The sequence below is a fragment of the Thermobia domestica genome, chromosome 13 (assembly GCF_964235325.1).
Source record: "Thermobia domestica chromosome 13, izTheDome1.hap1.1, whole genome shotgun sequence".
Lineage (NCBI taxonomy): Eukaryota > Metazoa > Arthropoda > Insecta > Zygentoma > Lepismatidae > Thermobia > Thermobia domestica.
In genome coordinates this window covers 44,041,059-44,067,651 of record NC_137466.1, presented here as the reverse complement: position 1 = coordinate 44,067,651, position 26,593 = coordinate 44,041,059, and the positions used below count along the sequence as shown (strand labels likewise).

Here is a 26,593-nt window from a genome sequence, read left to right as displayed (position 1 = left end):
GCTCCATCCCCGGACCAATCGCACCCGTGAACAACGATTCAGAATGGCACCCATCTCCTCTTCCCGGCAACACGCTATGTGATTGTATACCTCCATGTAAGGAGGGAGCACTCACGCTAGTGACCGTAGTCGTCACAACACTCGACTGATTCGGCACACTATTGGAATTAAACCATGACTTTGGTTCTGACCGATGCATGGGGTAGTGCGTCGCAATATCCCGTGCATCAACAGACATTAAATTTTCTTTTCCTGCGCTACAGGTAGTTGTTATAGCAGGTAATATTTCTGAGGAATCGCTACCGGGGAAAGGATAGGTCACCTCTGATTTTCCGCGACTAGGTTTCGTTATTTGTTTTTGAATAGTTACTATTTCGTTCTGAATTTTCGAAATTTTTTGGTCAGTCACTTCCAGTTTGGTTTCCAGTGATAAATCTGACAAGGTTGACTTTAAACTATCAATTTCAGCCTGCTGTGTTTCTAATTTATTGTTGATCTTATGCAATTTGGTATCTATTTGTTCAATTTCAGAATTTACATGATCGAATTTACCCTCAGTCTCCTGCTGAAGTTGCTTTGGAGATTGCTGAGCCTCGCATCTGACCAAGTCAATTTCAGTAGACATTTGCTCTCTCAACGTAGTTATTGAGGAAGCAAAGTCCGAACATATGTTGTCGATTTTCTGGGTTAGTACCTCGAATCGAGATTCGGTTTCTCGGTTCGAGGTGTCAAATTTCTCATTTATTTCGCGTCTCATTTTCAGACTATTTTCATTTATTTCGCGTCTCATCTCCAGGCTATTTTCATTTATTTCGCATCTCATCTCCCGGCTATTCTCATTCATTTCATACCTCATCTGTTGATTATCCCGATCTATTTTCTGTAACATCTGTTGTAATGAAATGAAGAGAGCGTCATTATTAGATGACACAGTCTTCCTTCGCTCTTCTTTGGTTTTATCACCACTTGAATCCCCATCTCTTTCATCATCATCGAGGTCAGATATCTCCACTGGAGATATTTGGCCTCGGTTCTTCGGGGTACTATACCCTCGCTCACCGTCTGAATCGGGATGTTCATTTTCTTTCTCAGAGGATAAGCTCATGGGTTTACGCGACTGGTGGAGCTTCCCCTCACATTCTTTACAATATTTAACTATCTCACCAGCCCGGACCTTTTCTGCATTTTCAGCAGTATCCTCTAAATTGATACAACTGAAATGAATCCATTTCAGCCCACACTCGTGACACCTCACTAGCCTGCGGGAGACGCGAGCTCTTTTCTCCTTACTTTCTAATGTACATTGTGTACATGAGACTTCCGCGTTCTCGTGTGATACTACTTCTCTATTGGTTGCCATAGCTTCCATACAAAAAAGACACAATATAAACACATGCAATTATATACTTATAGACTAACAAAACTTACTATTCAAGTACTGTTCATAAATTAAAGGACTCCTATCTAATTCCCTCCTTGGGTCAACTTCCAGCATTTTCAAATTTTAGAATTCACTTTGACAAATTCCTTCATTTCCCCCTTTCTACAGAGAGAGACAAAGATAGCAGAACAGCCAATGACTATGATTATTTAATCTCACTGTGACCTTTTAATTATTCACCTTTTGTGGCCAAGTCAATATGTGCTCGATCCTAAACAGTGTTTAATAAATAATTTCAGATCCGTTACCAGGGAAAACAATTGTTTCCATGGTAACTATCCTGTCACGGTCGCCAATTGAAAGAAAACGTAAAAAAAACAGTAGTAAACGAAGAAAAGCTAATATAGAGGAGTCGCTAAAATTAATTCTCTTTAACGAGGACGATTACGAAACATCACCTACTGATTGAAATCCGGATTATTTTCCAATAAGGTAAATTCCAATAAACTTTCTTGTTATTGTTGATTATTCCATATCGGACTCCCGAAGGAAAACTCATCTAAACAACTTATTGACCGTGCCAATAGCGACTACTCTCAATCATGACTCCGTTTTCTTTCATTTAGAAATAGAAAAGAAAGAGAAGAAAGTAGAAGGGTAAAAGAAGGAGGTAGGAAAAGAAGAAAGAAAAGAAATAGGGTATTTTAATAAGAAACAGATTACTGGATAATTCCGGAAATATAGTAAAAGGTCGGGAAAGTCGTTGAACGATGAATCATTCTAAATGTTATTAACGACTAATCAATTTTGGAATGCTTCGGAATAGACACATGTTCCCTCATACCACCCAGACCTAGCTCCAGGCACCACGGCCGTGGGATTGCCCAGACCTAGACCTGGAAACAAGAAAGGTGAAATCATTCTTTGTACTGTTATTCCAACCAGTGATTGATAACCATCCAGCATCTGAACTCTGTTCTCTAGGATCGACCACACATATGAATTAGCCAAGAGGAAAAAAATCAGACTTATAAACTCAATATAAATTTATGTATCGTATCAATAAGAATTTCAACTTCCTGGAAGAAAGATGTCGTATTTAGGCTCATCCTGCTATTTTTGTTTCACTCCTAGAGCCGATTTAAACCATTAGTAGCGGTCCTTCATGACCTAGGTTATTTACCTTAACACATCTATTAAAACGTCACATATATTACAGATGTTAATATGACAAAGGATATCACTAAAATTACCTAAATTAAATCTATCATGCATTCACACGCTCACTCACTCAGGACAGTGTATATATGTTTAAAGGAAAATCAACTAGCTACAAGGGTACAAATAGTTTATTACATTCATAGTGAAAAGAAAAGACAAAACAAGTAATTATGAAGAAAATATTAAAAGCACAAGTTCTTGGTTATATATTAATAGAAAACATAGTGTTATATTTTAGTAAATTTTGTATATTCAATCATATTGACAAATGGAACGAGAAGAAAAAAAATATAATTACATGTATCATATCTTAGGCATGCTAAAGCAAAATTATGATTTGCGACATAGGCACTTATTTTACTTTAAAAAAAATTGGACAAAGAGGAAAGAAAAGAGAAAAAAACTTTTAGATGTATTAGAACTTATATGAGTCTCTACCTCACATTGATCAATAAAATATTAATAATTTTGAGCGTTCAAATCACAAGTCACGCACTACTCGTAGTGTCCAGAACATTTCGCTCCATTTACCTTAGTTTGTGTTTATATATATATATATATATCTATATATATATAACTATTGGTTTACAAAAACCATTCATCGACTATATTTAGTTTGCAACTCCTAGCAGTTTATATCTGCACTCGCACACTGCGATGTTTATACCCATCTAGGGATTTCGAAAAAATCACTTTCGCCAGAGAATGTTTCTCCTCTTAGACAGTCCATTCACGAATTTATTAACTGAGTAATTTCAAGTTACTTATTTGTTCAACACTGGGACACGTCATGAGACCTTTCCTTTAGATCACTTTTGGATATATGTATACATGGTTCGGATTTACAACGATCTTCCACTGGAGTACGGAGTGTGATGGTTTAAATTGAGGATAGAAAAAAAACTGGTCAAGTCACAGGATACATATGCAGGTGAGAAGGATTCAAGGTGCACTTTCCAATGATTTTAGGTTAGTTGTTCAGGGATAATATTCGTTATGATGTGGGTTACGTTTAGACCTGCCGTTACTTTTCAATACATGCCATTACATAATTACAGAGGTTACCATTTACATTGATTCAGAAGAAAAGGAAAATTACTTGAGTGCACGGCGGTATTCTTGACAAAATCTACATTCTTAAATTCGTCGGAAACTCACTGGTAAACTATAGCAACCAATACACGTTTAGGGGGACAGACACGAGCGCTCTTACATATATTCATAATACATTTAATATCATACTTTTACTTTAAAATCATATTCACATACTACTTACATATACATTTCGACGTATTCATTTCTCTATATATATATATATTTATTATAAATGCGCACACATTTAAATTAATCACCCCAACAATAATTTTTTAAAAGGTTGCAAACATTGTCCAAGAAAACAAATGACTTCCGACATTACATATGAAAAAGAAAATCGATTTTTTTTTACCTGATACCGCGCGTCTATAAATTCCAACTTTTATATAATCAATTCGTGCTTAAATGATAAAAAAAAAAACTTTGTGAGGCAGGCACGTAACATAGAACATTCCTAAAGATATAACTAGATAACCTAAAATACAATTTCTGGGCCCAGATCAACTACAAGGTAATCGAAAACCAAAACAGAAAGGAAAGTGACCAACGGATTAAAAAAATAACTTAAGAGGATGACGGTGACAGAACGTAATTGAAGTGTCGTCAAATATGAAGTCTTTGTTCATTTCGGCGATAGGTCAAAATGTGATGGAGGACCCAATCACTATCTACTTTATCCATGAATCGTGTCTTGCAACGTCTCAGCTGGTAATTTCAGATCAGAGTTGTACGTTAAATAAATCGTAAGCGACAAGTTCAAAATCGGGGTGGGGGAGGTTGAAAAAATAAAAAAAATCTCGAAGTAAGAAGGAAGAAAGAGACAAGAGAGAGAAAACGGCGCCAACGAAAGGAGAAAGATTAAAGTACTACTCACTACACAGAAGAGTGATCGAATTTAAATATATAACAACTCATAGCCAAAAATATTCACATATGCCGAAAGAGGGTGGTTTACTTAAATACGTAAACTAGGAGGGAGTCCCTGCTGCCAAGGATGCAAGTTCTGTGTCCATCAGATCCCAATCCCACAAGAATTTGCTTGTAAGATTGAAATCCGATCCCCGTATCCGGCCCAGACCAGCAGGATAAAAGGAGAGGGGGAAGGGACCAGGTAACTGCGTCCCCAGTTTTGAAATCTCTAAGTAAGAAAAAAAACATTCGACCCCTCAGAAGAACTAAGGAGGTTCAAGGACAGTAAAGAAACTAGAGTAAAAGTAATAGCTAAAATATCCCTAATTAGTGATTTGCCAAAATAAAAAAAACTAAATAAACTGAATTTTGGATCGGTGATTTCAATGACCAAAACATCACCGATAGCTACCCTGCGCAGACACGCCACAGTCTGGGATGTCGTTAATTTCCCTCGTCTAATTAAACTAAGAAAAGAAATGAAAATACTTAAAGGGACTAGGGGTCGACATCCGGGTACGCGATAATAAATTTCAATAATTAATTGTTTTGATTCTGTAACCCTGTCAGAGCCGTCGCCTCCATGAACATTGTAAGCTAGCCCGAGTAGGTGACGTGAAGAAAAAAAAATCTCACGGAGCAGGAAATTCTATTTTAAAACCGACCAGAAAATATAATTCACTACAGCCCCGTTCTATAGCTACTATTGCCTTTTCATAATTTATTATTCAATATGTCTAGTCAGCGATTATATGATGCTACCTATTCTATCAGATGGTATTACTATGGTTGATTATTATTATAACACATTAAACTACAAAGTATTACCATAGTCCGACTATATATCGCCCTCCGGTCCGCGTGATATTATGGTGCAGGGGTCAGAACCTGAGATGTTTGTAGCTACACGTATCTATTCAATATCTATATATCAACACGCGGCGAAGTATTCACTGGGCTACTATATATTTAACTATATGGGTGTCCTATCTTCTATATTCATTTACTACAATATTCATATACTTCATATTCATATTCGTATTAATATTCATATAATATTCATATCATCATCTTTTTCATTTACTACGTCGCTATATTTTACAAACACCCTGTTTCCTCTATCTACGCCCAGCCTATATACACATTTCATCATAATACTTTAAAATCTATAGTCACTACAAACATTTCCCATTCCGATCACCGCACGACAACCTCACTCGAACTCAAGACTCCTTCACCACACACACAATACTATGTAATACCTGGTAGCTTTATTAAGAACGAAAAAAAAATCCTACGTATGTTCACTGAAAATAGAATTATCTGCGATAATATTCAATGTTTATGAAATTCTGCAGCAACAATGAAATTATTCTGCAGCCACAAAGAAAAAATGAACATTTAATATAATTTCAAAGCGAAGAACTAGCATCATATCGCCCGACTTCTGTTAAAAAATTACGTATTGTTTATTTACTTAAATATTTCGATTTCTAGACTAAGTAGAATGTTGTAATTTTCAGGATATATTGATTTTGGGTCCGTTAACCTAACTGTACATCCATATAGGCTGTGAATTATACCTTCTAGGTTTTATTTCGAAAAGAAAGGTCAATTCCATGAAAACTAAATCACTAAGCACGTCGACATGAGAATGACGGTTAGTACTGACTTTCGACACTAGAGGCTAGCGATAGTATGATCAACCCTTGAACAACTGAATGTGACCTTGTACACGGAATTATTGTACTATATTACGTTCACTGTTAAATATTGTGTATGAGTTCACTTAATGACGGAATAATAAAAAATTTATCGCATAGCAAATACTACACTGTCCATATTTAATTATCTCACACACTCTTTCATCACTTAACTACCACTACCACTGATACTACATTACAAATATACACATACTACTTAAACTACAAGACACATCATGCCAATACACACCAATCGTCACTATCATTAATACATGTTATACTAATAAATATACACAGAAAACGTTCATATTTTACCATTTTAAATCGGCTCGAAAGGAAAAGGAAAGAAAGGGACAGGGCCAACTGGCCCTTGTATTCACTGAATCACATTCTTAAGAGTTTAATCAATGCCCCGAGGGGACGTATCGAAGTATTAGCTAACAATAGGACCCCTGCCCTGAAGGGGCAGGAACCCGGAACAAACTACATGTTCAACTCATCCCGCTGGAAGCCGTACTCCCAATTTGGGAGTCAGATAGGAGCCCTTACTGTAAATTTACACGTGCATTATTCTACCTATCTTAACTACAACGAAATTAAATACCGCCATGTTACTAATGAATGAATACAAAAGAAATCACATCCACTACATAGACGAAAACAAACGGCAGTGGGGCAGGCCTTACGTAACTAGAAAAGGAATAATTTTAAGGATAAAAGTATTTTAAGGGAGAAACACTACTCTTCCGAAACTGTTTGTGGATCTCTGAAAACAACTCGCAAACTGATGCACTTTGCAGAACCTGTCCATCACTATCTATATCTGCACAACATGGCGTTACCGAGTTATGCTTCCTATTTTAGTTCTTCAGTCCGGTTTTTACTATGAAAATCTAGCAAATTTATGGCTCCTTAGCTTCCTGCTTGGTAGTTATTCAACTATTATATTAGTTTTACCTTTTACTGCAGCTTTTCTAGCTCCTTTTTACCTTTCTGCGCTGGAAGATCTTAGTCCGGCGTCTTCAGTGAAATTCTTGCAAGGAATGGAAATAATTGCGCCCTAATATCATAGCGTGGGTTTATCATCCAATCAAAACAAAGCATTTTTGGCGGTGGGGCTTTGAAACAAATAAAATTTGGTAAAATCTGGATTAAACTAGTTTTTAGAGGGACCTAGGTATCTAAAAGAGAGGTGAAGGGTGGTCCTGAAAATTCTGTCGAATTTTAGATTGGTTATTTAATCCGAAAGTTCCGTCCAATAGTGGATCTATATTTTCAGATAGCACTGACACCGTAAGAATTGTAATAATCCATTTACATATCCATATACAAGACTTATAACTAATTTAATATATAAATAAAGATATTGATTCCCAAAACTATAATCCGTAATGAATTTTTTACAGTTTTCCATGTTAATTTGAAATAGAATAACGAACAATATTATGAATTATATGAACAGCCAGAAATTTTTTGTTGAACGTCAAGTACAGTCGGTGCAAAAAATTTCGGGCACCCTCCTATTAAAAACATAATCTCATTAGACTGTAATGGCATATTACAATTTTTTAATTATAATTCTGTATAAGTTATGATACTACTCAATTTTTCAAATCACCACAGTTTATAATTAGTTTTTCGTTTTTTGTTTTCAGCTATGGATTTTAGTTTTGCAATTGATATATTGTTCCGTCTTAACCGAGTTTGAAACATAAGAAGTTTCAAATGAGTTACTCAAATAAATGTTTTCCGCCTTTAAATGAAAATAGGAAGACACTTAGAAAAACATATTATCCGGTTTAACGCACAAACATATGATTGATAGAGTATCGACCTAAACCACTCGACCATATTGCATGCTTTTGCAGGCTCTCTTTTAACTTTTGTGAAAGAAGTTTACTGTTCCATACTCGCTCTTTTTTTAGTGCGATACGACTATGAGTTCTCAGTGAATATTTGGACGTCAGAGCTCTTGCAATATATAAAAATGTTTGTAGAATAAATCACATTCAATTTTACGTCTTAATAGCATACGTAAATCAGGCTGAATTCATGAAATGTTAGAGGTTGGAGTGAGCGTAAATGTTTTCATACTTAGGAGTCTGGATATGGAAACCTGCTTACCGTGGGGATTTATTTCTGTGAAATTTGGTCCATGAAGTTATACAAAAACGGTAAAATAAGGAACGTTAACATTCTTACAATGAGAACAGATTTCAATTCTCGGTGGGAGTTAGCGTACGCGCCTTTATTGTGGGAGACTCGGGTTCGATTCCCGCTGGGAGCTCATGTGTTTCGTATTCCATGTTAATCAGTAGGTCCACGTCTCCTATAGCCACGCTGCTGACCGGGCAGTTAACTGAAAATCAATCACCACCAGACGGCGGAAGTTTACAACGGTTCGGGTTTTACGTTAATCAATATGTCCACGTCATATATGGTCTTGCTGTTGAAAGAAACGTTAAACTCCAAATGAACTCAACTCATTAAGATCAGAGTTCTGAGTATATAGCAAATTGAAACCATACGTTCAAAATAAATATGGAAATAAAATGAAATCTTTAAGTTTAATGTCCCATGGTTATGCCGGTTAGGCTAAAGGAGACGGTGATAATATGAAATGAGTGAAATGGTGGAATGAAGAAAGTGGGAGGAAACGGGAGAACCCAGTGGAAACCCACGAGTACGGCGTTTGTCCACCACAAAGTCCAAACGGCGCGAGCTGGGATCGAATTAGAAACCCGAAGCACCGGAGGTGAACGCTCTACCACTGAGCCACCGCGCCCCCCATAATGAAAATTATTCATGCTTCTGATACCTATATATATGGAGAGAGAGAGAGAGAGGGAATAAATATGGTTGTATTTTTCATAGGGCCGAAGTGGCTTAGTGGTAGAGCGGTCACCTCTGGTGCATGTTGTACTTGGTTCGATCCAAGCTTGCACAAAGTCAGATTTGTGGTGAAGAAACACCGTTTGTGTTGGTTTCTTCAGGATTCTCCTGTTTCTTCCTACCTACATCGATGCACAATTTTCATTCATTTCTCATCATCACCGTACCCTTTACCTAGCCGACATAAGCATGAAACGTCAAACTTAATTTAATTTCATTTCATTGAAAAAATTACTATAATTCATAATCTGCATCTTTATAAAGCAAATTCAACAATCATATGGATGTATAATGCTTAAAATTGAATTAAATCGCAATTGCAGTAATCTGCAATATTTTAGGTTTCTCATTTATTTACATCAAATGTTTAGTTATTTGATACTTTATAGCAAGAATATTAACTGCTATATAAGACACAATTATATACCTGTGGGGTGGGAGACCCTGGTTTGATTCCCAACGGGAGCTCATGTGTTTCGGTTTCTATGTTAATCAGTAGGTCCCGTCTCATATAGCCTCGGTGCTGAAAAGGACGCTAAACTCAAAATCAACTCAACTCAATACTTATCTATACATTGAATTTAATAATAAGGAGGGAGACCTTGAAGGAGGGAGGCCCAATAAAGAGGGAGACCTTAAAATTTAAAACGTAGGGTCAGCGTGAGTCAGAGAGGTCACGGTGGGTGGTGTGTCACAGTGAGTTACGTCCTGTTGACCCACGACCCACTGACCTTCTCACAAATCTTGACCCAATTGACTCACTCCATTTCTGGACTGTACACACAGATAAAGCACACATATGTGTAACCTGACCTTACTTGGCCTTCACTAATTTAAGATAATCTACAAAAAATGAAAGAAAGCAATTTCAAACGCAAAAATATAGAAATGTATTTTCAACGGAACAAAAAAAAACAAAAAAAAACGAATCAGCCCAGATTTGAACCCGAGTTTCTCCACTCAGGGCTGCCAACATACTTTAAAACAACTTCAAGAATCAAAATGAAATATTACATATTAAATTGTTTTGCATTTTACAAAAACAAAAATCGCTGAAATTTCGTACCATGGAAAAATTTACAGGGAAACATTGTTTGATATATTAATTAGTGCAACAAAATTAACAGTGTTGCCATCCCAATAACAAGATTTTTCAAATAACACTAAGCCATGTTTTTCTATATTTCAAATTTGCATGTTAAACAAAAACTTACTGCCTTTATTGTTTAATGCTGCAAACCGAAGGCGTTTTAGTATCGAAAACATTCCAATTTCAAAGGTCTCTACTACAATAATATGGCAAGTGAATTGCAAGGGAAAATGCATATTGGAAGTATCTTAGTGTCGAATACTACGATGACAATACGACTTATTTCGAAGAAATGAAAACAATGATACATCAAATTCTTTATTTTGAAAAAGGCACTAACTATAACAACCAACCGCATAATGGTTTTCAATAGACACAAAGATTACAATGCCGCTTACAACAATTTGATAAGTCAATCCGTACTTACATATGAAAAAACGTTGTTAAAGATTGTTGTACTGCATAAAATGACGTATCTATAGGAACCTTTTAAAACACTGTTGGTTTTCTTTGCTTCCATGACATTATATCGATTGTTTTTGAAAATTGTATTTATAACAAATTGAGCAAGAAGATGATGGTCGCCAGATTAGTACATGAGCTAAAAATCTCAGTTTTTAAAGATTTTTATAGTTTCTAACTATTTCAATTTTAGATTTTTTTTTTTTTTTTTTACTTTGGTATGATATTTATGTTATTTAGAAAATTTTCAATTTGTCTGGCGTCATCGACAAAGTTTATTTACCACAATTTCTTATTTTAAACTTAAGACCAAGCTATTCGGATCCATGTCCAGGCAATTTTGTTAACAGTTTATGTTCTAGCTATTGAAGCTCTTATATTATAAGCAATTACATCATTACAATCTTAGTGATAAAGTGTACTTGGCTATAAGGCTTCGACTATTATTATTATTATTATTATTATTATTATTATTATTATTATTATTATTATTATTATTATTATTATTATTATTATTATTATTATTATTATTATAACACGAATTGGTTAAAAGGAACTACAGAAAATTTTCGGAATTACATAATTCTTAGCATTGTTACAAGCTTATCTCCATTGTTTATCACATCTCTGGAACAATTTGAGATATCAAATTGCTCTATACTGCATTATGATCTTTATATCCATTAAAAAGAATATATGATTGAACGTAGTATTTTCCAAAGCGGCTTTAAGAAATAAAACATGATTGATATAATATCGTACAATACTGTACTTTGAACATGAATTCCCTTCATTTAATAGTTTTAACGCATTAATGAAACGATACGGCAATTCGTAATTTTCCATCCACTTCACTTTCTACGTAGTAAATAAAATAAAAGTTTCAATTATTGGTTGAAACCAGCATTCGATCAAGTTCTTCCAAAACATCGATGTTAGAAAAAAAGTTACAAGTCACAAACACATTCAATAGAAACTGCAAAAACTTTCTTGTATTTTCATGTAGCATAGGCTTCAAGAACAAAATGAAATATAGGAAAAGACAGATGAAATCAGCATTTGGAGAATATATTATCTATTCTTGTACAGTCGTGCATTTTTTTTTTTGTTGTTTTTTTTTAAAAAATTAATGTATCTTCCTTTTACCCTTCCCTGTAACTTGTTCTTATTTTAGAGTTGACTGTGTGATAAGAGTTAAAGCTGTCTCGTCTCTAGAATGTGATGTGGAAAGGATGTCTTGTTTCGAAAAATGTACTATTTCCATTTGCAGGAGTGCTGTCTCGTCTCGTATCACGTCACGAATACTCTGTATCGTCCCGTCTCGTGAGTAACCCTAGTTGCATGAAGATACAAGTTAAAAGGTGTTAACACACATAATTGGTTGTTTCAGCACAAACCTAAAATTTTGTATATTCAACCAAAGTTAGTAACGAGGCCCTCAATGGTAGGTGGTAGAGCGCTCACTTCCGGTGTATGAGATTTCAAGTTCGATCCTAGCTTCTACTCAAGTGGGAATTGTGGAGAGAAAGTTTTGTGTATGAGTTTTCTCGGTGTTCTTCCGTTTTCTGCTAATTTCTTCATTTCACAAGTATGTTCGGTCTCGTCACGACTGTCTCCTTTAGACTCGTCTGGGACGTTCAAGCCAGAAAGAAGGAAAAGAACTTGAAAGATGCTGCGGCATTCAAGACGTATATCATAATAATACTTAGGAGACATCACTATTTTTGCTCAACGATTGAAGTTGAACACCCTATTCAACAGCGAGCCTGTTTGAGACGGAGACCTACCGTTTAACGTAGACTCTGAACCTCAAGAGCTCCCGCCGGGGCTTTTCCGTCCCAAAGACGCGTATGCTAACTATATACCACAAGGGAGCTCGTTCGTTGTTATATACAATGTTTGAATTCGTTTATCGACATTGCGGGTAAGTAAAATAACGCTCAACATGACACAGACTTCTAAAGATGCAATAATTTAAAATGATAAACCATTTTCTTATCCCCTTCCGCTCTGGTAACAATCGTGAAAATAAAATTTTTAAATTAATAATTTTGACAACAACTAAATTAACGACGTATTTTGTGAGATACCTACAAGTAATCTTTCCGAACGTTCGAGTAAAGTATTGAATGTGTCTAACAAGATATGTACAATGTCAGACATCTGCAAATCCACAAACGACTTCGTTAAAAGAGTTAATATAACATCGTCATACAAATTCACTTACGATGACAAACTGAAGGATTTAAGAACACAGTTACAAGTGATAACTATAGGGACTATACAATACTTCAAGTGGGCAACGATAATAAAAAAAAAAAATAGAAAATATAATAAATTGTAGTTAGTTTTGAGTTAAAATTAGAAGTCAAAACTTTACATATTCCGTTCTCAAATACAACTATCAGATTATATATATATATATATATATATATATATATAGATAGATAGATAGATAGATAGATAGATAGATAGATAGATAGATAGATAGATAGATAGATATAGATATATATAAACAAATCCAGTGGAATATTTTCGAACTTGAAACCACTAAACACGGTTTGAGGCGGGAAAGCAAATATTCCCTCAAGAGATGTTCCAGTTAGTTTCTTTGGAGAGCATTCAAATGGGATTGAGGGGGAATATCTCTCTCGTTCTCCAGTAATTCGAAACCTGGTTGTAAGTATTAGAGTACTCTTTATTTTTCGACTTCCGTTTTTTTTTTTTTTTTTTTTTTTTTTTTTTTTAATCTCACCTAGGATGGTTCCATATCAGACAAAAGCAACTCATGAGAAAAATTAGTTCAGTTGAATAATATTAAATGGTTCCAAAACCGACCTCAATTTTCGAATGTATTTACAACACACAATATGAGACAAAAGTAGCCTACCTTATACACTTGGAAAGACAATGTAAGTTAACAACCATATATTATGAAATTAATACGTGTTAAATGTTTATAGATAAGAAGGAAATAACATCAGACGTGTGTTCTGGTTAAACGTACCTCAAAACATATCATATGACACTTTTCAATTAAAAATTTTGCACTTGAACCTAAGATGGAGGACTTCGAGATGGCAACCATGATGGTACTATACAGTAATAAATGCGATTCTACCTTAATTACCCTTATTCAAGATATGATATCACTTCTTCTAACCATTAGAAACTTACAAGGTAGTTTTGCCTCACATTGTATATTGTAAATCATTGAAAACTTGCGGTCAATTAGGGCACCATTTAATATTATTCAATTGAGCTTATTTTCCTCATGGGTTACTTTGGTATAATATAATATAAAACCATTTTAGGAGGTGAGATTCAAAGAACTTCGGAAGTTGAAAAGTAAGGATCACCCAATATGAATACAGGGTATTAATGAACTACAGCGACAAACTGTAAGAGGTGATTCCTCAGATCAAAAAAGTCAAAAAGTTCCTATGGAAATGTGGGAAAAGCGCATAGTTTCAGAGATAGACTTGTCCAAAATAATGAAAAAGACAAATTTCAAGAGGCCCTATTTCGAATTCGAGAAATCGTGGAGTGGTGGTCTTCATCAGCATAAAGGAAGTCATGCATACGCAATCCAAAATGCATAATTCATTAATGTTCAATGGGTGTGTAAAGTATTCTCTAAAGGGTGTGTGTGTGTGTGTGTGTGTGTGTGTGTGTGTATGAAGCGAGAGAGAAACTTTTACCTCCTGATGTTATACGAGTAATTATAAGCTATACAAGATAGTGAAAAGAAAAGTGAGTTATAAAGTGTAAATAAACGTTAGTTTTTTAAGGAAGTTTACGCACATATACTGTAACCATATACATAATTGCGCAGTCTGGTATCAAACTAACGCTTTCAGGCCCAAGAAGTCAAAAAATATGTAGAACCCTTGGTATTACGAGTAGGGTGATGTAACATCTGCAGGTACATTCTCAAACACGTAGGAAAACAATCCATTTATCATGTGAACCGAAAGCATTCAATTAAAAATTGACAAATATGGTTCACCCCAGAAAGTGGGCATTAAAGAAATAACGATCATGTCAATAGTGTAAAATACCCACGTTTGGAAAAATTTCTATTTATGTTTCTTAAAACTAATTTCATGATGCTGAGTCCAATTATGCTATTTAAAAAAATAAATGTAAAAAAATACCTCCAGTCCCCTATAGACCTCATGGTATTTGAATGCCTTGGAAAAGAGGTCTAAACGGGCCTATAACGTCCCGTCTAGACCTCATATGACTATTTATCTATAACTATTTACGAACGATACTTAAAATTTGACATTTTTCGGTTAACCATAAATCTTTAGTTGAGGGCAGGGATACACCCACGGGGACAAATTGGGGCTCGACCTCCCACATGACCTCCTGTTCCCCAAATGAAGTTCGACTGTTAGGTCTTTAATTCAACATGTTTATTAAAGCAAATGAATGTTTATAATAGAACAAATAGAAGTGCCCATTCTTCACATGGGAAGAATAAGGTTTAAACGAACATAAAAGTGGAAATTTGAATGTTATAGACACTGCCTCACTTACAGAAACTGCCGAAGTTTTGGAAAGGCTGAAATACATTTTTGATTAATTTCAATTAAAAGTTTATGTACCAGACTTCTTACCTCTAACTTTAACAAATACTCACATAAAGTTTTATTAATAAAAAATTGGAAATTTAAATATTATAGAAATTATTCCCTTTTCCCAATGTAACCTGAACACTCGAAACATGTATTCTCCTATTTCTGATTAAAAGTTAAATATCGAATCCCTCTCCTCTATCTCACATTTAGCAGTTTCACAATAAAGAGTCGAAGTTCGTAAGGTAGAATTTACCCTACTTTCGCTATTTCAGAGCGGAATTTTCTGAAAGCACGGAAATTCAACTTCAGTTAATTTTAATGGAGAGCTCAAATGCCAGGTTTTGTTTTCCTTATGTCAGATACTTCATTCTTTGAAAAAGATTTGAACCCCTTATATACATACTTTTTAAAAATGCCTTCTTATGATTTGTTTTCGTGACCGAGTCACCTGTCCAAATTTTGTTTCTACCTATAAGTATTCCTTTATGTTTATGACTGAATTACTTATACTATCGTGGAAATACTTATAGACATCTCCAATAAATCAATAGGCGTGGGAAATTCGAGTTCGATCTCCGGTGGGGGGTTGCGATGGCTCAGTGGTAGAGCGTTTACTTCTGGTGTCTGGACCCGGGTTCAAATTCTGCTCCCACTAAGTGAACTTTGTGGTGGACAAACACCGTGTGTATGGGTTTTCTCGGGGTTCTGCCGTTTTCTCCCACTTTCTTCATTCCACCATTTCATTCATTTCTCACAATCACCGTCCCTTTTAGCCTAACAGGCATAATCGTGGGACGTAAAACTCAAAGATTTCATTTTTTTCGATCCCCGGTGGACGTTTATGTGGTTTGGATCCCACAATAAGTTCACGTTTCATATAGCCTCGATAGTCAAAGAGACGCTAAATTCAAATCAAATAAAATCAAATCAATAATAGCAGTATCGCGTTTCCTCTAAAACAAGATCGAACCTATTTTTAGGTAACCAAAGGACGCATTCCGGTTTTTACCTATTTATACAAATATCGAGGCTTTTGTATACTCAAAAGATAAATTCGGGTTTTATCTATTTATACAAATATAAATATAGTATCTTTCTACATGTATTATGAGTAAATCAACCATTTTGAGTTCTGCAACTACTGGGCCAGAGTATGGCTTAGCGTGTTTGCACACGATACCGACAAAATCGGAGGAAACCCCGATAATATCGGTGTCGGTGTCGGCGTACTTTGCACACGTCGCCGACAATATCGGTGGAAGCCCCGACAATATCGTTGCCGGTGATGAGCGAAGTAAGGGACACACACAATATATTCTGCACTGTTTCTTAAAATCGTCTCCATATATGAAAACAAATAAAAGTAATAATAATCGGAAAAATTATGTTTTAAAGCAAGGATTACAAAAACTGTTCTGCAGAGGTGTGGAGAACGGTACAAAACTTAGAAAAAATAGGCCTATGCCTAAACATGTTTAGATTTAACAGTGCCGTTTTAAATATATGTCGTAAATATACTATTTTTGTTTCGATGAGAATTGATGCTGCGGTACATTACAAACTATATTGGTTTTTAATTTTTGTTGAAACACTGTTACATATTGTATGTATGTATATTATTTTGTTTTCCATGCAATTAACATTAATGTCATAGTAGATTAAATTATAAGATTCGAATTAGTGATTTTGTTTTACATTACTCCATACATACACTGGCGCAAATCCCGGGGGGTGAAGGGAACGTGTCCCCTCCAATCTTGGAACTGGGAAGATTGTCCTCCCCCCAATAATCCGATTTGAAATGTGTTTTTTGGGGGAGAAATTTGATTATTTGTGTCCGGTCGCCAGAAAGGGAAGTGAGATGAAATTAATGTCCACTCAGAATAAGCCTCAAAAGTGTCCGTCTCCCAATGTTGATGTTGAAGACAACTCTGCTCCCCTGATCCTCCACAGCATTGTTTCTCGATTGATCTTACCCGTTCCCCTCCCCAATGTTAAAGACAGATTTGCGCTGTTGCATACATACCTGTCGTTTCTCGTTTCTTTTTGTCCATGAACTCAAAATCCTGGGCAAGGTTTGCATAAACTTCTCGCCATGCTTTTTGCTTTTCAATTCTGTCCTGGAAAGAGTCTGTTATCTTATCCCATATGCAAGGTCTGCATTACACAAGTTCAATGTGGGTTAAAATATGGAATGGGAAAGTTCTTGCCATCTAAAAATCTAATCAAATCTAAAAAGGTAAGAATGCAATAATACACAACCTTTTCATCCAGTCACTGTAGCTAAACTGCAGAACTCTATGAGGGGGTCGATCCCGGTACAAAGGGGAGTGGATACATAGTTTTGGTCTTTGTTTTCAATTGCCATTCCACAAATTCTTTTTAAAAAATGGGGGATTTGGGATAGTTTTGGGAGTGAAAGAAGAAATTGCAACAAGTGAAACATGAAGTCACATCCCTGTTGTTGAGATCGCAATCAAGAAGAGTCACTTGTCCTTGAAGCTTTGCAAAGAGTGTTTGATTGTGCTGGTTTCGTTACAAAATAATAGTAATTCTACTTTGACTTGTCAACAAACATTCTATTCAATCATTGCTTATTGAGTGGGACCGGGAAAAGTGATCTGCACACAATTCTGATGAAAATAAAAGGAAGTAATAATAATCAGGATTTTTCCATATGCTTATGTTCACACAGACACGTAGCCAGGATTTAGTGAAGAGGGGGGTGGGGGGTCCGCGACATGAAATACTGTGGTCATCACACCAGGGGCTTGATCATTCTAAACTATTTTCTGGAACATATATTGGTTGTTTTAGCCAGAATTTCGTAACAGGAGGGGGGATATGAAATTCTGAAGGCCCAGGAGATCGATCAATCTAAACCACTTTATTATCAACATGTATTTGTTTGTTAGGACAATAAAATGAAGATACGTTGGTAAGTATTTTAATAAACTATGAAGAAATCTCGAGTAAAATAATAATGAAAAAAACATATTGAAAAAGATTGTACAATATATACGTCCTTCCTCTGTTTATTCAAATATAACAATTTTCCTTTCATTATGACCTCAACTATTATAAAAAGTACATACTCAACAATGTCATAAACTAATTTAAAATATCTGCATTCCTCTCTCTGTTGAATTAAATTCTAACAGAAATTTCTTTCCACATATTTTTATTATTATTATTATTATTCCGTCAACTACCGTCGGTTCCAAATGACAGGTTATTAAAGGAGCAATAGAAAATTGTTCTTGAAATAACATGTTTGATACTGCAAGAATGCGATGACGAAAAATTATGGGGAAAAAAATGGCCACACTGTTACACAACGGCACTATGCTTTTGGAAGCTTAAAACCTCCCTGACTAGTAGCAGAATCTGATAATTCCGTAACTTTTCTTGAAATTTCAAATTCCCTGACTCTTCCAGGATATCTCGCTTACCTCGCCACCATGTATTGCAAGAAATACAAATCTCCTCATAAGAAAGAGTAACCAAAAGGTTCCTGCATTTTTTTTTTTTTTAAGGCTGATCCTTCTTTTTCTCATTTCATTTTATTTCATCCTTCCTTAATTTTTTTCATTTCTGGTCTCGAAGCTGGGGGCCCGGACCCCTCGGCCCCCCTTGGCTACGTGCCTGGTTCACAGTGTATCGAACTTTGAAAATTACGCTTAAATTAATCTCCAAAATGTATTAAAATTTAAATGCATTAATAGATTTTAAAATATACCATCAAAGTGTGTGTGTGTGTGTGTGAGTGAGAGAGAGAGAGAGAGAGAGAGAGAAAGATGGAAAATAATCAAGAAATTGTTTATCTAAATTTCCTATATTCTATTTGGTAATAGCTATTTAGAGGGAAACCGGTACTCTTCCGACTTCCCACATTTTATACTTATTTAATAAAGGGAATTAGCTACTTCAAAATAGAGACTAAAAAATAATAAGCTGTTCCGAAGTTGTTTATAGAACAAGATAATAATAATAATATTATACAATTGTAATAGAAAAAAATGGAAACAACAACATTCCAAAGATAAGAAACGAAACAAGAATACACAGTAGGTATATGACTTTTTTAAAATTGAAAAGCCTGGGGTGGCAAACAATGAACATTTGGCTGCAAACCTCAAAAATGTCTTTGATTTTGTTTAATTGTAAAAAAAGCTCCCGCACCTGCATTGATGTTGTTTTAGCATTAAAAGAAAATTCGTCTACTTACATACTCTACATTTGGCACTGAATATTCTATACAGTATATTAGCAAAAGGGTTTTAAATTTGTGAATTACTATTAATGAACTTGCTGTTGAGGTATTTGTCACTTTTGCAAGTTTTGTGAAGCTCTTGCATCACTTTCACAGCTCGCTCGGCCACCATATTTGAGCCAGGCACATCCAGCACAGAACGTTCTTTTACCCAGTGAACAGAAAAACACTTTAAAGCTTTAGGACACTTTAGGTTGGAGATAGCAACATGCAGTTCATTGTATGTGTTCTCTGTATAGTGCTGATTTGAAAACCATACCTTTGCCCATGTAGTTGCGATGAAGTCGCAAGTGCGTTGTAGCTGATCTCTCCATTTTGGAAGGAGAAAAAAGGCAACCAGTGCATAGATTGCACGTGAATTCCACCTAGCATTGTTGAGGGAAGGTAGCTTCTGCCAGTTCAACTGAGGCCACTTGTTCTCCTTCCGGTAGAAATTATATCCTTCACAAAGTTCAAATAGAAACCGGAAATCATTTCTCCATCCTGGGTTTTCACGTGGTGGTACCTTTTCTGTGCCAGAATAGTTTTCTTGTAAGTTCTCATACCCAGCTAAAACATCTTCAATGAATTGATAGTTGAAGTTGGGTGACCGTGATTTTATTGGGAACACTGAATCCATTCAGTGTCGCAGAACTAGGTCAAGAATATGGTGCTGACATCCTATAAACTGAGGCTCATCGAGACCCATTTGTTGAAAATGTCTCTGGAGTCTAACAACAACACCACTTTTGTGCCCTATATTCAATGCTGTAGTGTCAGAAATGATCATTTTAATACTCCTCCATGCATTATACTCATCCAACAAGGCTTGCAGTAAGATATAGATGTTCTCGGCGGATCCGCTTTTACAAACCAAAACTCCAAGGCGAAGACTTCTTGCACAATTCTGCAGACAGACCACTTGATAATCTTTACTTCCTATTCTCTTCCCACCAAAATGCAAGCAGTATTCCTCTTCACCGATAATTTCTTTCAGCCGGTTCTTCATTTTTTCAGCTTCCTTGATCACTCGACGCCAAATCCCCGATTGTGAAGGTGTGGGTACATTTATCTCTTCCTCCGCCAACTTCTGAAGAACTTTCGCTGCTTTTCTTGTAGACAAAGACAGTTTTGACACGAGTTTGGCTGCAGACTTTGTTGCTTGATACTTACGTTTCATAGGGGGAGGCTCTTCTGAAAATTCAGAGTCACTGCTGACCTTACCTTCTTCAATATCAGTGATATTCACATGTTGCACTTGGCTTGTAGACGGACCAATTGAGCTACTTTGCCTTTTTGAAGGATGGATCGTTGATATGGAGGCTACTTTCTCTGTAGTGTATCCGACTCGGCCTCCAGATTCAAGTTGTTTTCTATACAATTTTTTGTCTTCACTGCAAAGCCAGTTTCCTTTTACTTTTGTAATATCGAAGACACTAGTGAGAGATTTTTCAAATACCTCATTCCTCCTTTTTCTGTATTTCACGAACAACTGTATCAGCTTGTCAACTTTTGCTGAAATTTGCTGCATAGAAAGCAAAGGAAAGTTCAGCTTCTCCCAAAGTCTGCACAGTTCTTGAGAGATCTTCTTTATTCTGTCCGATTGCCCTTTCAGTTCATCGTACAACCCCAGGTATCTACCAACTATATATCTATTTGTAGGCATTTTACACATTTCACTCATGTCCGTTTTCATTTCGGGTATGCTGGGACGGCGTTTTCTATATGTTGTTAAATTCTGTGTCCACTTCTTCCCAGCTGATTCAACTGCTGATTTTGATCTTTTGGTTTTGAATGGCATTTTTCAATCTGAAAATAGAAGAGATCGCAATTAGAAAGACAATTAAGGGAAGCACTATTGCAAATACATATAAAAGCAAAGAATACTAAAGTTTTATCACCGGCAAATCAACCTACTAGGCTCGCAACACAATAAAAGTGATTTGCAAAAGTGTTTAACGTGCAAAGTATAAATTAAAATTTGGAAAATAACTTGTATCTATGTTGCTTACTTATAACAAAACACAATGTGCTATTTACATAGGAATCTCTGAGTTTCTGCGTGCCTGATAGGTTGGTGTGCAGACAAAAATCTGTACATTTTGATTGTAAATAAACGATAAATAGATTACATTACCACAATTTATATTATACAAATGTCTATTAAACCTTACCTAGATGCCAGACTTCTTTTCATTATTATGTTTTGCGAATCAAAAATTCCTATCATATATCGTTTTTCTCATTTACCTCGCATAGGACAATAGATTAGGTGCGGGACGTTTTTCCAGCCCCGAACGAAAATAACACCAGAGAACTAACGTATAGGCAAAAGTTCATTAAATACAACATCAGGAAAATTAAAATTTTGGAAAAAGTTAAAAAGTCATATCCCTAATACACAGTGCCTTGTCACTCACTCTCTTCATCTAACCCACTGGCCGGCCGACATTGTCGGCCGCATGTGCATCCAATCATAAGAAAACATTGCCCCCGACGAACTCGGTGTCGGCGATACCGCCGACAATATCGGGGGCTTGGCCGACAGCATCTGCGTGTTGGAGGATCGGCCGATAATGTCGGCGGCGTGTGCAAGCTACGATTTGAGTACATTGAAGTCGATTTCACTGCCGACATTATCGGCGCTTCCACCGATATTATCGTTGCGGTGTGCCGTATTCTTGGAGAAGGGCATATATTACTAGCAATCTGACAAGTTATGCCAGGGCTTATTATCTGGTTGGTTCTTATTTTTATAGAAACACAGTGACAGGAAGAAAATGGATCCTTATGTGACTTTCTTAATAAAGCCGAAAAGACGTTACCATGTAGCAGCACTTTGTTTTCGGAAGTTTGGTGTCAACAGTTTATACGACTATGCAAATAAGTTACGCATAATTAACATATCTTTAAGGATTTATTACTTAATAACCTAGATTTCCCTTTATTTACTATGTATAAAATTATAATATTCATATATGCACCACTATACATTTCGTAAGCTTACATGTTATTACGAAGTATTTTCTTTTTAAAATATGATTGTGTTAATTCGAATAATTGGCAACTCTAAGAAAGGGTACTATGATGAGAAATTATGTAGTCACTGGAGCATGAGCAAGCTTAACCACTTTAAAATGAATCATCTATATAATGTGCGTAGGGATCGAGCTATAGCCTATGGAACCCGGAGGTTGAATGCTGATAAGCAGTCGAAATTTGATTAGACGCAGTGAAAGGTTAGGAGGTAGTACTGAAACATAGATGATTAAAAAAAAAAAACGAATAGATGAAGTTTACATTTAAAAATGTATAAATTAAACAAAAGTCAATTGTTTCAATCTATGCCTTACCTAGAAAGAAGAGGAGATGTAATATTTTCTTGCTTGTAGAGCATGCACTCGTGAGACTTATTGCAGTATTCAATATAATTTGGAGTAGACACGTTCACCTTCCATTTAGATTCTTGATACAGTCCTAAATTCTCTTCGTTTCCCTTCTATCTCATTGGTATTGAAGGTCATTGCTAGAGCTTTTTTTCTTTTTTCTTGTATGATGACGCGAGAATTCAGGGGGACATGATGGGCCTAACAGAGAGACAGTTGCCCCTGCTATAAGCGTTTTGAATCCTAGATCTTGCGGAAACAGGTTCAATATGGCAAGAAAATATTACAACTTAAATTATAATTATTCTATTTTAGCTTCTCACTAATAGGTAAGTTATGCTTAATTTTATATAAATGTAATGTAACTACAAAAATTACAGTATCTACACTAATTCAATTTGTTTAGCTTTACATAGCTTTCAGATTTTTATGTACACAATAGTAATAAAAATAATCAACACTTTAAAAACAATCAATTTTATAAAGATATATACAATACAGATATTTTTAAAAAATATAATAAAATGAAATTTCCAGTTTAAAATTCGATAATTTGAAAGTGAATTTTTATGAAAGCTGGAAGGAAACGGAGAAAGCCCTGAGAAAACTCATGGGAAAACGATGATGCCCACCAGAAATTCATACGATTTGGGATCGAAGGGCCTCTCGGACCAGATGTGAGCGTTTTACCACTGAGCTACCGCGTTCTCTCCTCCCCCTCCTTGGGTTTGAGCATTTGATGCACCTTTGGCGGTACCTACAAGACCATCGATTTTCTTATGACCGGTAGGTTGCTTCTGATGAAATACGTGTTCCCGTGTACACGCATCCAATTCTAATAGTTTTCAAAGCTTTACTTATCAGCGGTACCTCTTTTTGTGCCTCTACTTTTTTTATCTGGAAGGAAGACTTCTATTCTTTCTTCATTTCGTGGAATTTTTTTTTGGTTTTTTTTTTTTTTTTCAACTTGTGAATTTGTCAAATGGTAAAGATTGGTCAAATGATATTCTGCGTTAATGATGATTTGCAATTAAATTTAATTTTTTGTAGACAATATTTTTCTAACAAGGTCACGAAAGGGGGAAAGGAAACTCACCTAAACAATTTATATCTATCCCAATATAATTAATATCATCGTCCGAATTTTTTTTAGAGATGATCGTAGAAATGTGAACTGGAGTTTATTACTATTGTTATTTTATGAAATAAACTATTCCGATGAATATAGTGAAATAATAACAAATAAGATTTTTTTCTGAATCTATCATATATTATTACTATTAATGTACAAATTGTTAACAGTGAGCTTGATTATCAACAGTTATTAAGATCATGTCGCCTTTCGCGAAAGTTTTACCCGAAAACCCAAATGCAGACTCCAATCTATTTACCTAATGTAAGTAGGAGCGAATATAGCAAAAGCGGGATAGACATTTTTTCCTGACTTTTCAATGTTTTATGGAAAATAGAAATTACTCTAGCGTATTAATATACTGTTGTTAGCAAATTTTAGAATATATTTTCCTCATTAGAAGATATAAAGTTTTTAGAGCAAATGTGGATACAACTTATCTTTTTCAATGCAACAATTTTATGCACCGAATCTAAGGGAGACGGTGATGATGAGATAGATAATAATGGTGGAGATGTCCCCCCTAGCGTAGTTGCTAATGCTCTTGGCTTTTTGTCGCCAGCGATCCCGAGTTCGATGCCTTGCGGGTGTGCTCGATCGAAAAGATGTAAGAGCTTTCTCAGACGAGTCCTGAGTGAAATATTTCCTCGTGTTTCCTCATTCACACCAAACCGGGATAGAACCTAACTTCCGGGTTCCAGGCCGCTTCCTTCCTACCTTCCTTATTTCTTCAGATAATTTGCTCGCCGAGGGACGTTATCCTCACATGTGATGGGTTTAAGACCTTAGATACCGGTGATGTCGGGAAATATGTATAAATTAATAAATAATAATAGAATGACGAAAGTGAATAAAAACACGAAAACCCTAAAGAACCACGCACGAGCCACCACGTATACCACAAAGCCCACTTGGAAGAGCTAGGATCAAACCACGGACTAGAAGCACCAAAGGTGAGCGCTCTACCAATAAGCCACTGCGGCCAATAAGCCAATACGACAAATGTAAAGCCTATCTAACATCTGCAAACCTTCATGTACATCAAAAATGATCATGGTGCCCTCGCATCTGAGAGTTTGTCCCTGAAAAGATTATCACTTACTCATCAACGCCGAGGGCCTGCTTCTTGCTCTTAATTTATGTTAATTAAAACTTGTTTTAAATTTATGTTAGTGAGTGTTCTTGGACATTGAATAAAACAATTTTAAATTATACAGTAAGGAAGGGACCTTTGGATTTTTCTGGGTAGGTCCTGATATTGACAGAATCTAGGAACATCTGGGAAACGAAATAAATAAAATTTATGTTTCATTTCAAAAAGGAAATAAAAAACATTGTGGAACAGTTTTGATAGATGTTCGAGTGCTAAGGAGGCAAAAATAACTTTTCCCACTTTTCAAGAAATATCCTAAAAATCAACTTTGTGACCTTCAACTTCGAAGGCAGTATATTATATGTTTGAGTGATATTATACTTAACTCCATTTAGACAATAGGTTGTTGAAGTAACATTGTTTATTTCAGTTTCTTTTTTCTCGTATTATAATTATGGAGGTCTTTACTATTTATCAGATGTAAATTACTATGTATATTACGTGTATGTACATTGTGCACATACATACAAGAATGAATTATCATTAGTAACTCAAACAGCAGTAGAGCTCCTTCGTGGCTAAGCGGTTAGCGTACGCGCCCTTGGCGTGGAAGACCCGGGTTCGATTTCCTGCGGTAGCCCATGTGGTTCGGATTCCATGTTAATCAGTAGATCCCGTCTCATATAGCTTCGCTACTGAAAGGAACGTTTAACTCAAAGTCAACTCAACTCAACTCAAATAGCAGTATATTTGATTCCACAAACTAACTTTTTATTTCGGTAGTACATAGCTATTATGGAATTCTTTTGCAATATTGTGACTGAGAATGCTAGATATCATAATTACAGTATACAGGTATTAGTATTATAGACCTGGCACTACTCGCCAGTTACCATGTTATTTAAAGTGCATACATTTATTATTTTTCATTGTTGCTTCTGCGCAATTGATGAATCGTCATATGAAAGCTACTTTTTGGATGATTCTTAATTTATTTTCCCTTCAACTTTTGGAGACGGTTACACTGTCTCTTCAGTAAAGACGTTCTTCATAGTATTTACTTTCCAATATCGTAGATAGTCTATGTTATATTTAATAGGCTGTATTCTCATTCAAATGAAAACCAAACAAGGAAAGAAACAGAAATGAATTATTCAAAGTTGAATACATACTACCGAGCAATTGGTGAACACAATATTTTCTAATGAAAAGAGTCTATAAAATTAGAACAGATTGTTCTATTAAGAAATTTGGTTTTCCAAAACTCCTTCCTTCATACGTATATTACCCTGTTCGTTTGTGCGTTCATCCGTACGGAAGACGAAAAAGAATGAATAAAAATAAGAATAAAAAATAAAAACTCATTAGCTACTTGATGGATCACCACGAAC

At 35.5% G+C, this 26,593-nt stretch overlaps 1 protein-coding gene across 3 annotated transcripts in view; it reads right to left on the bottom strand.

Moving 5' to 3' along the window:
• The window catches only part of LOC145668122 (atrial natriuretic peptide receptor 3), a 753,866-nt gene that overhangs the window by 85,455 nt on the left and 641,818 nt on the right, over positions 1-26,593 (bottom strand). The window contains exon 4 of one of the 3 annotated variants that reach the window (XM_081735679.1): positions 21,269-21,400. The exons of the other annotated variants lie outside the window; for them this stretch is intronic. Coding sequence (XP_081591805.1) covers positions 21,396-21,400 — 5 coding nt within the window. The 3' untranslated portion in view covers positions 21,269-21,395. Of the gene's footprint in view, positions 1-21,268; positions 21,401-26,593 lie in introns of those variants that run through there. 3 annotated transcript variants of the gene reach the window in all.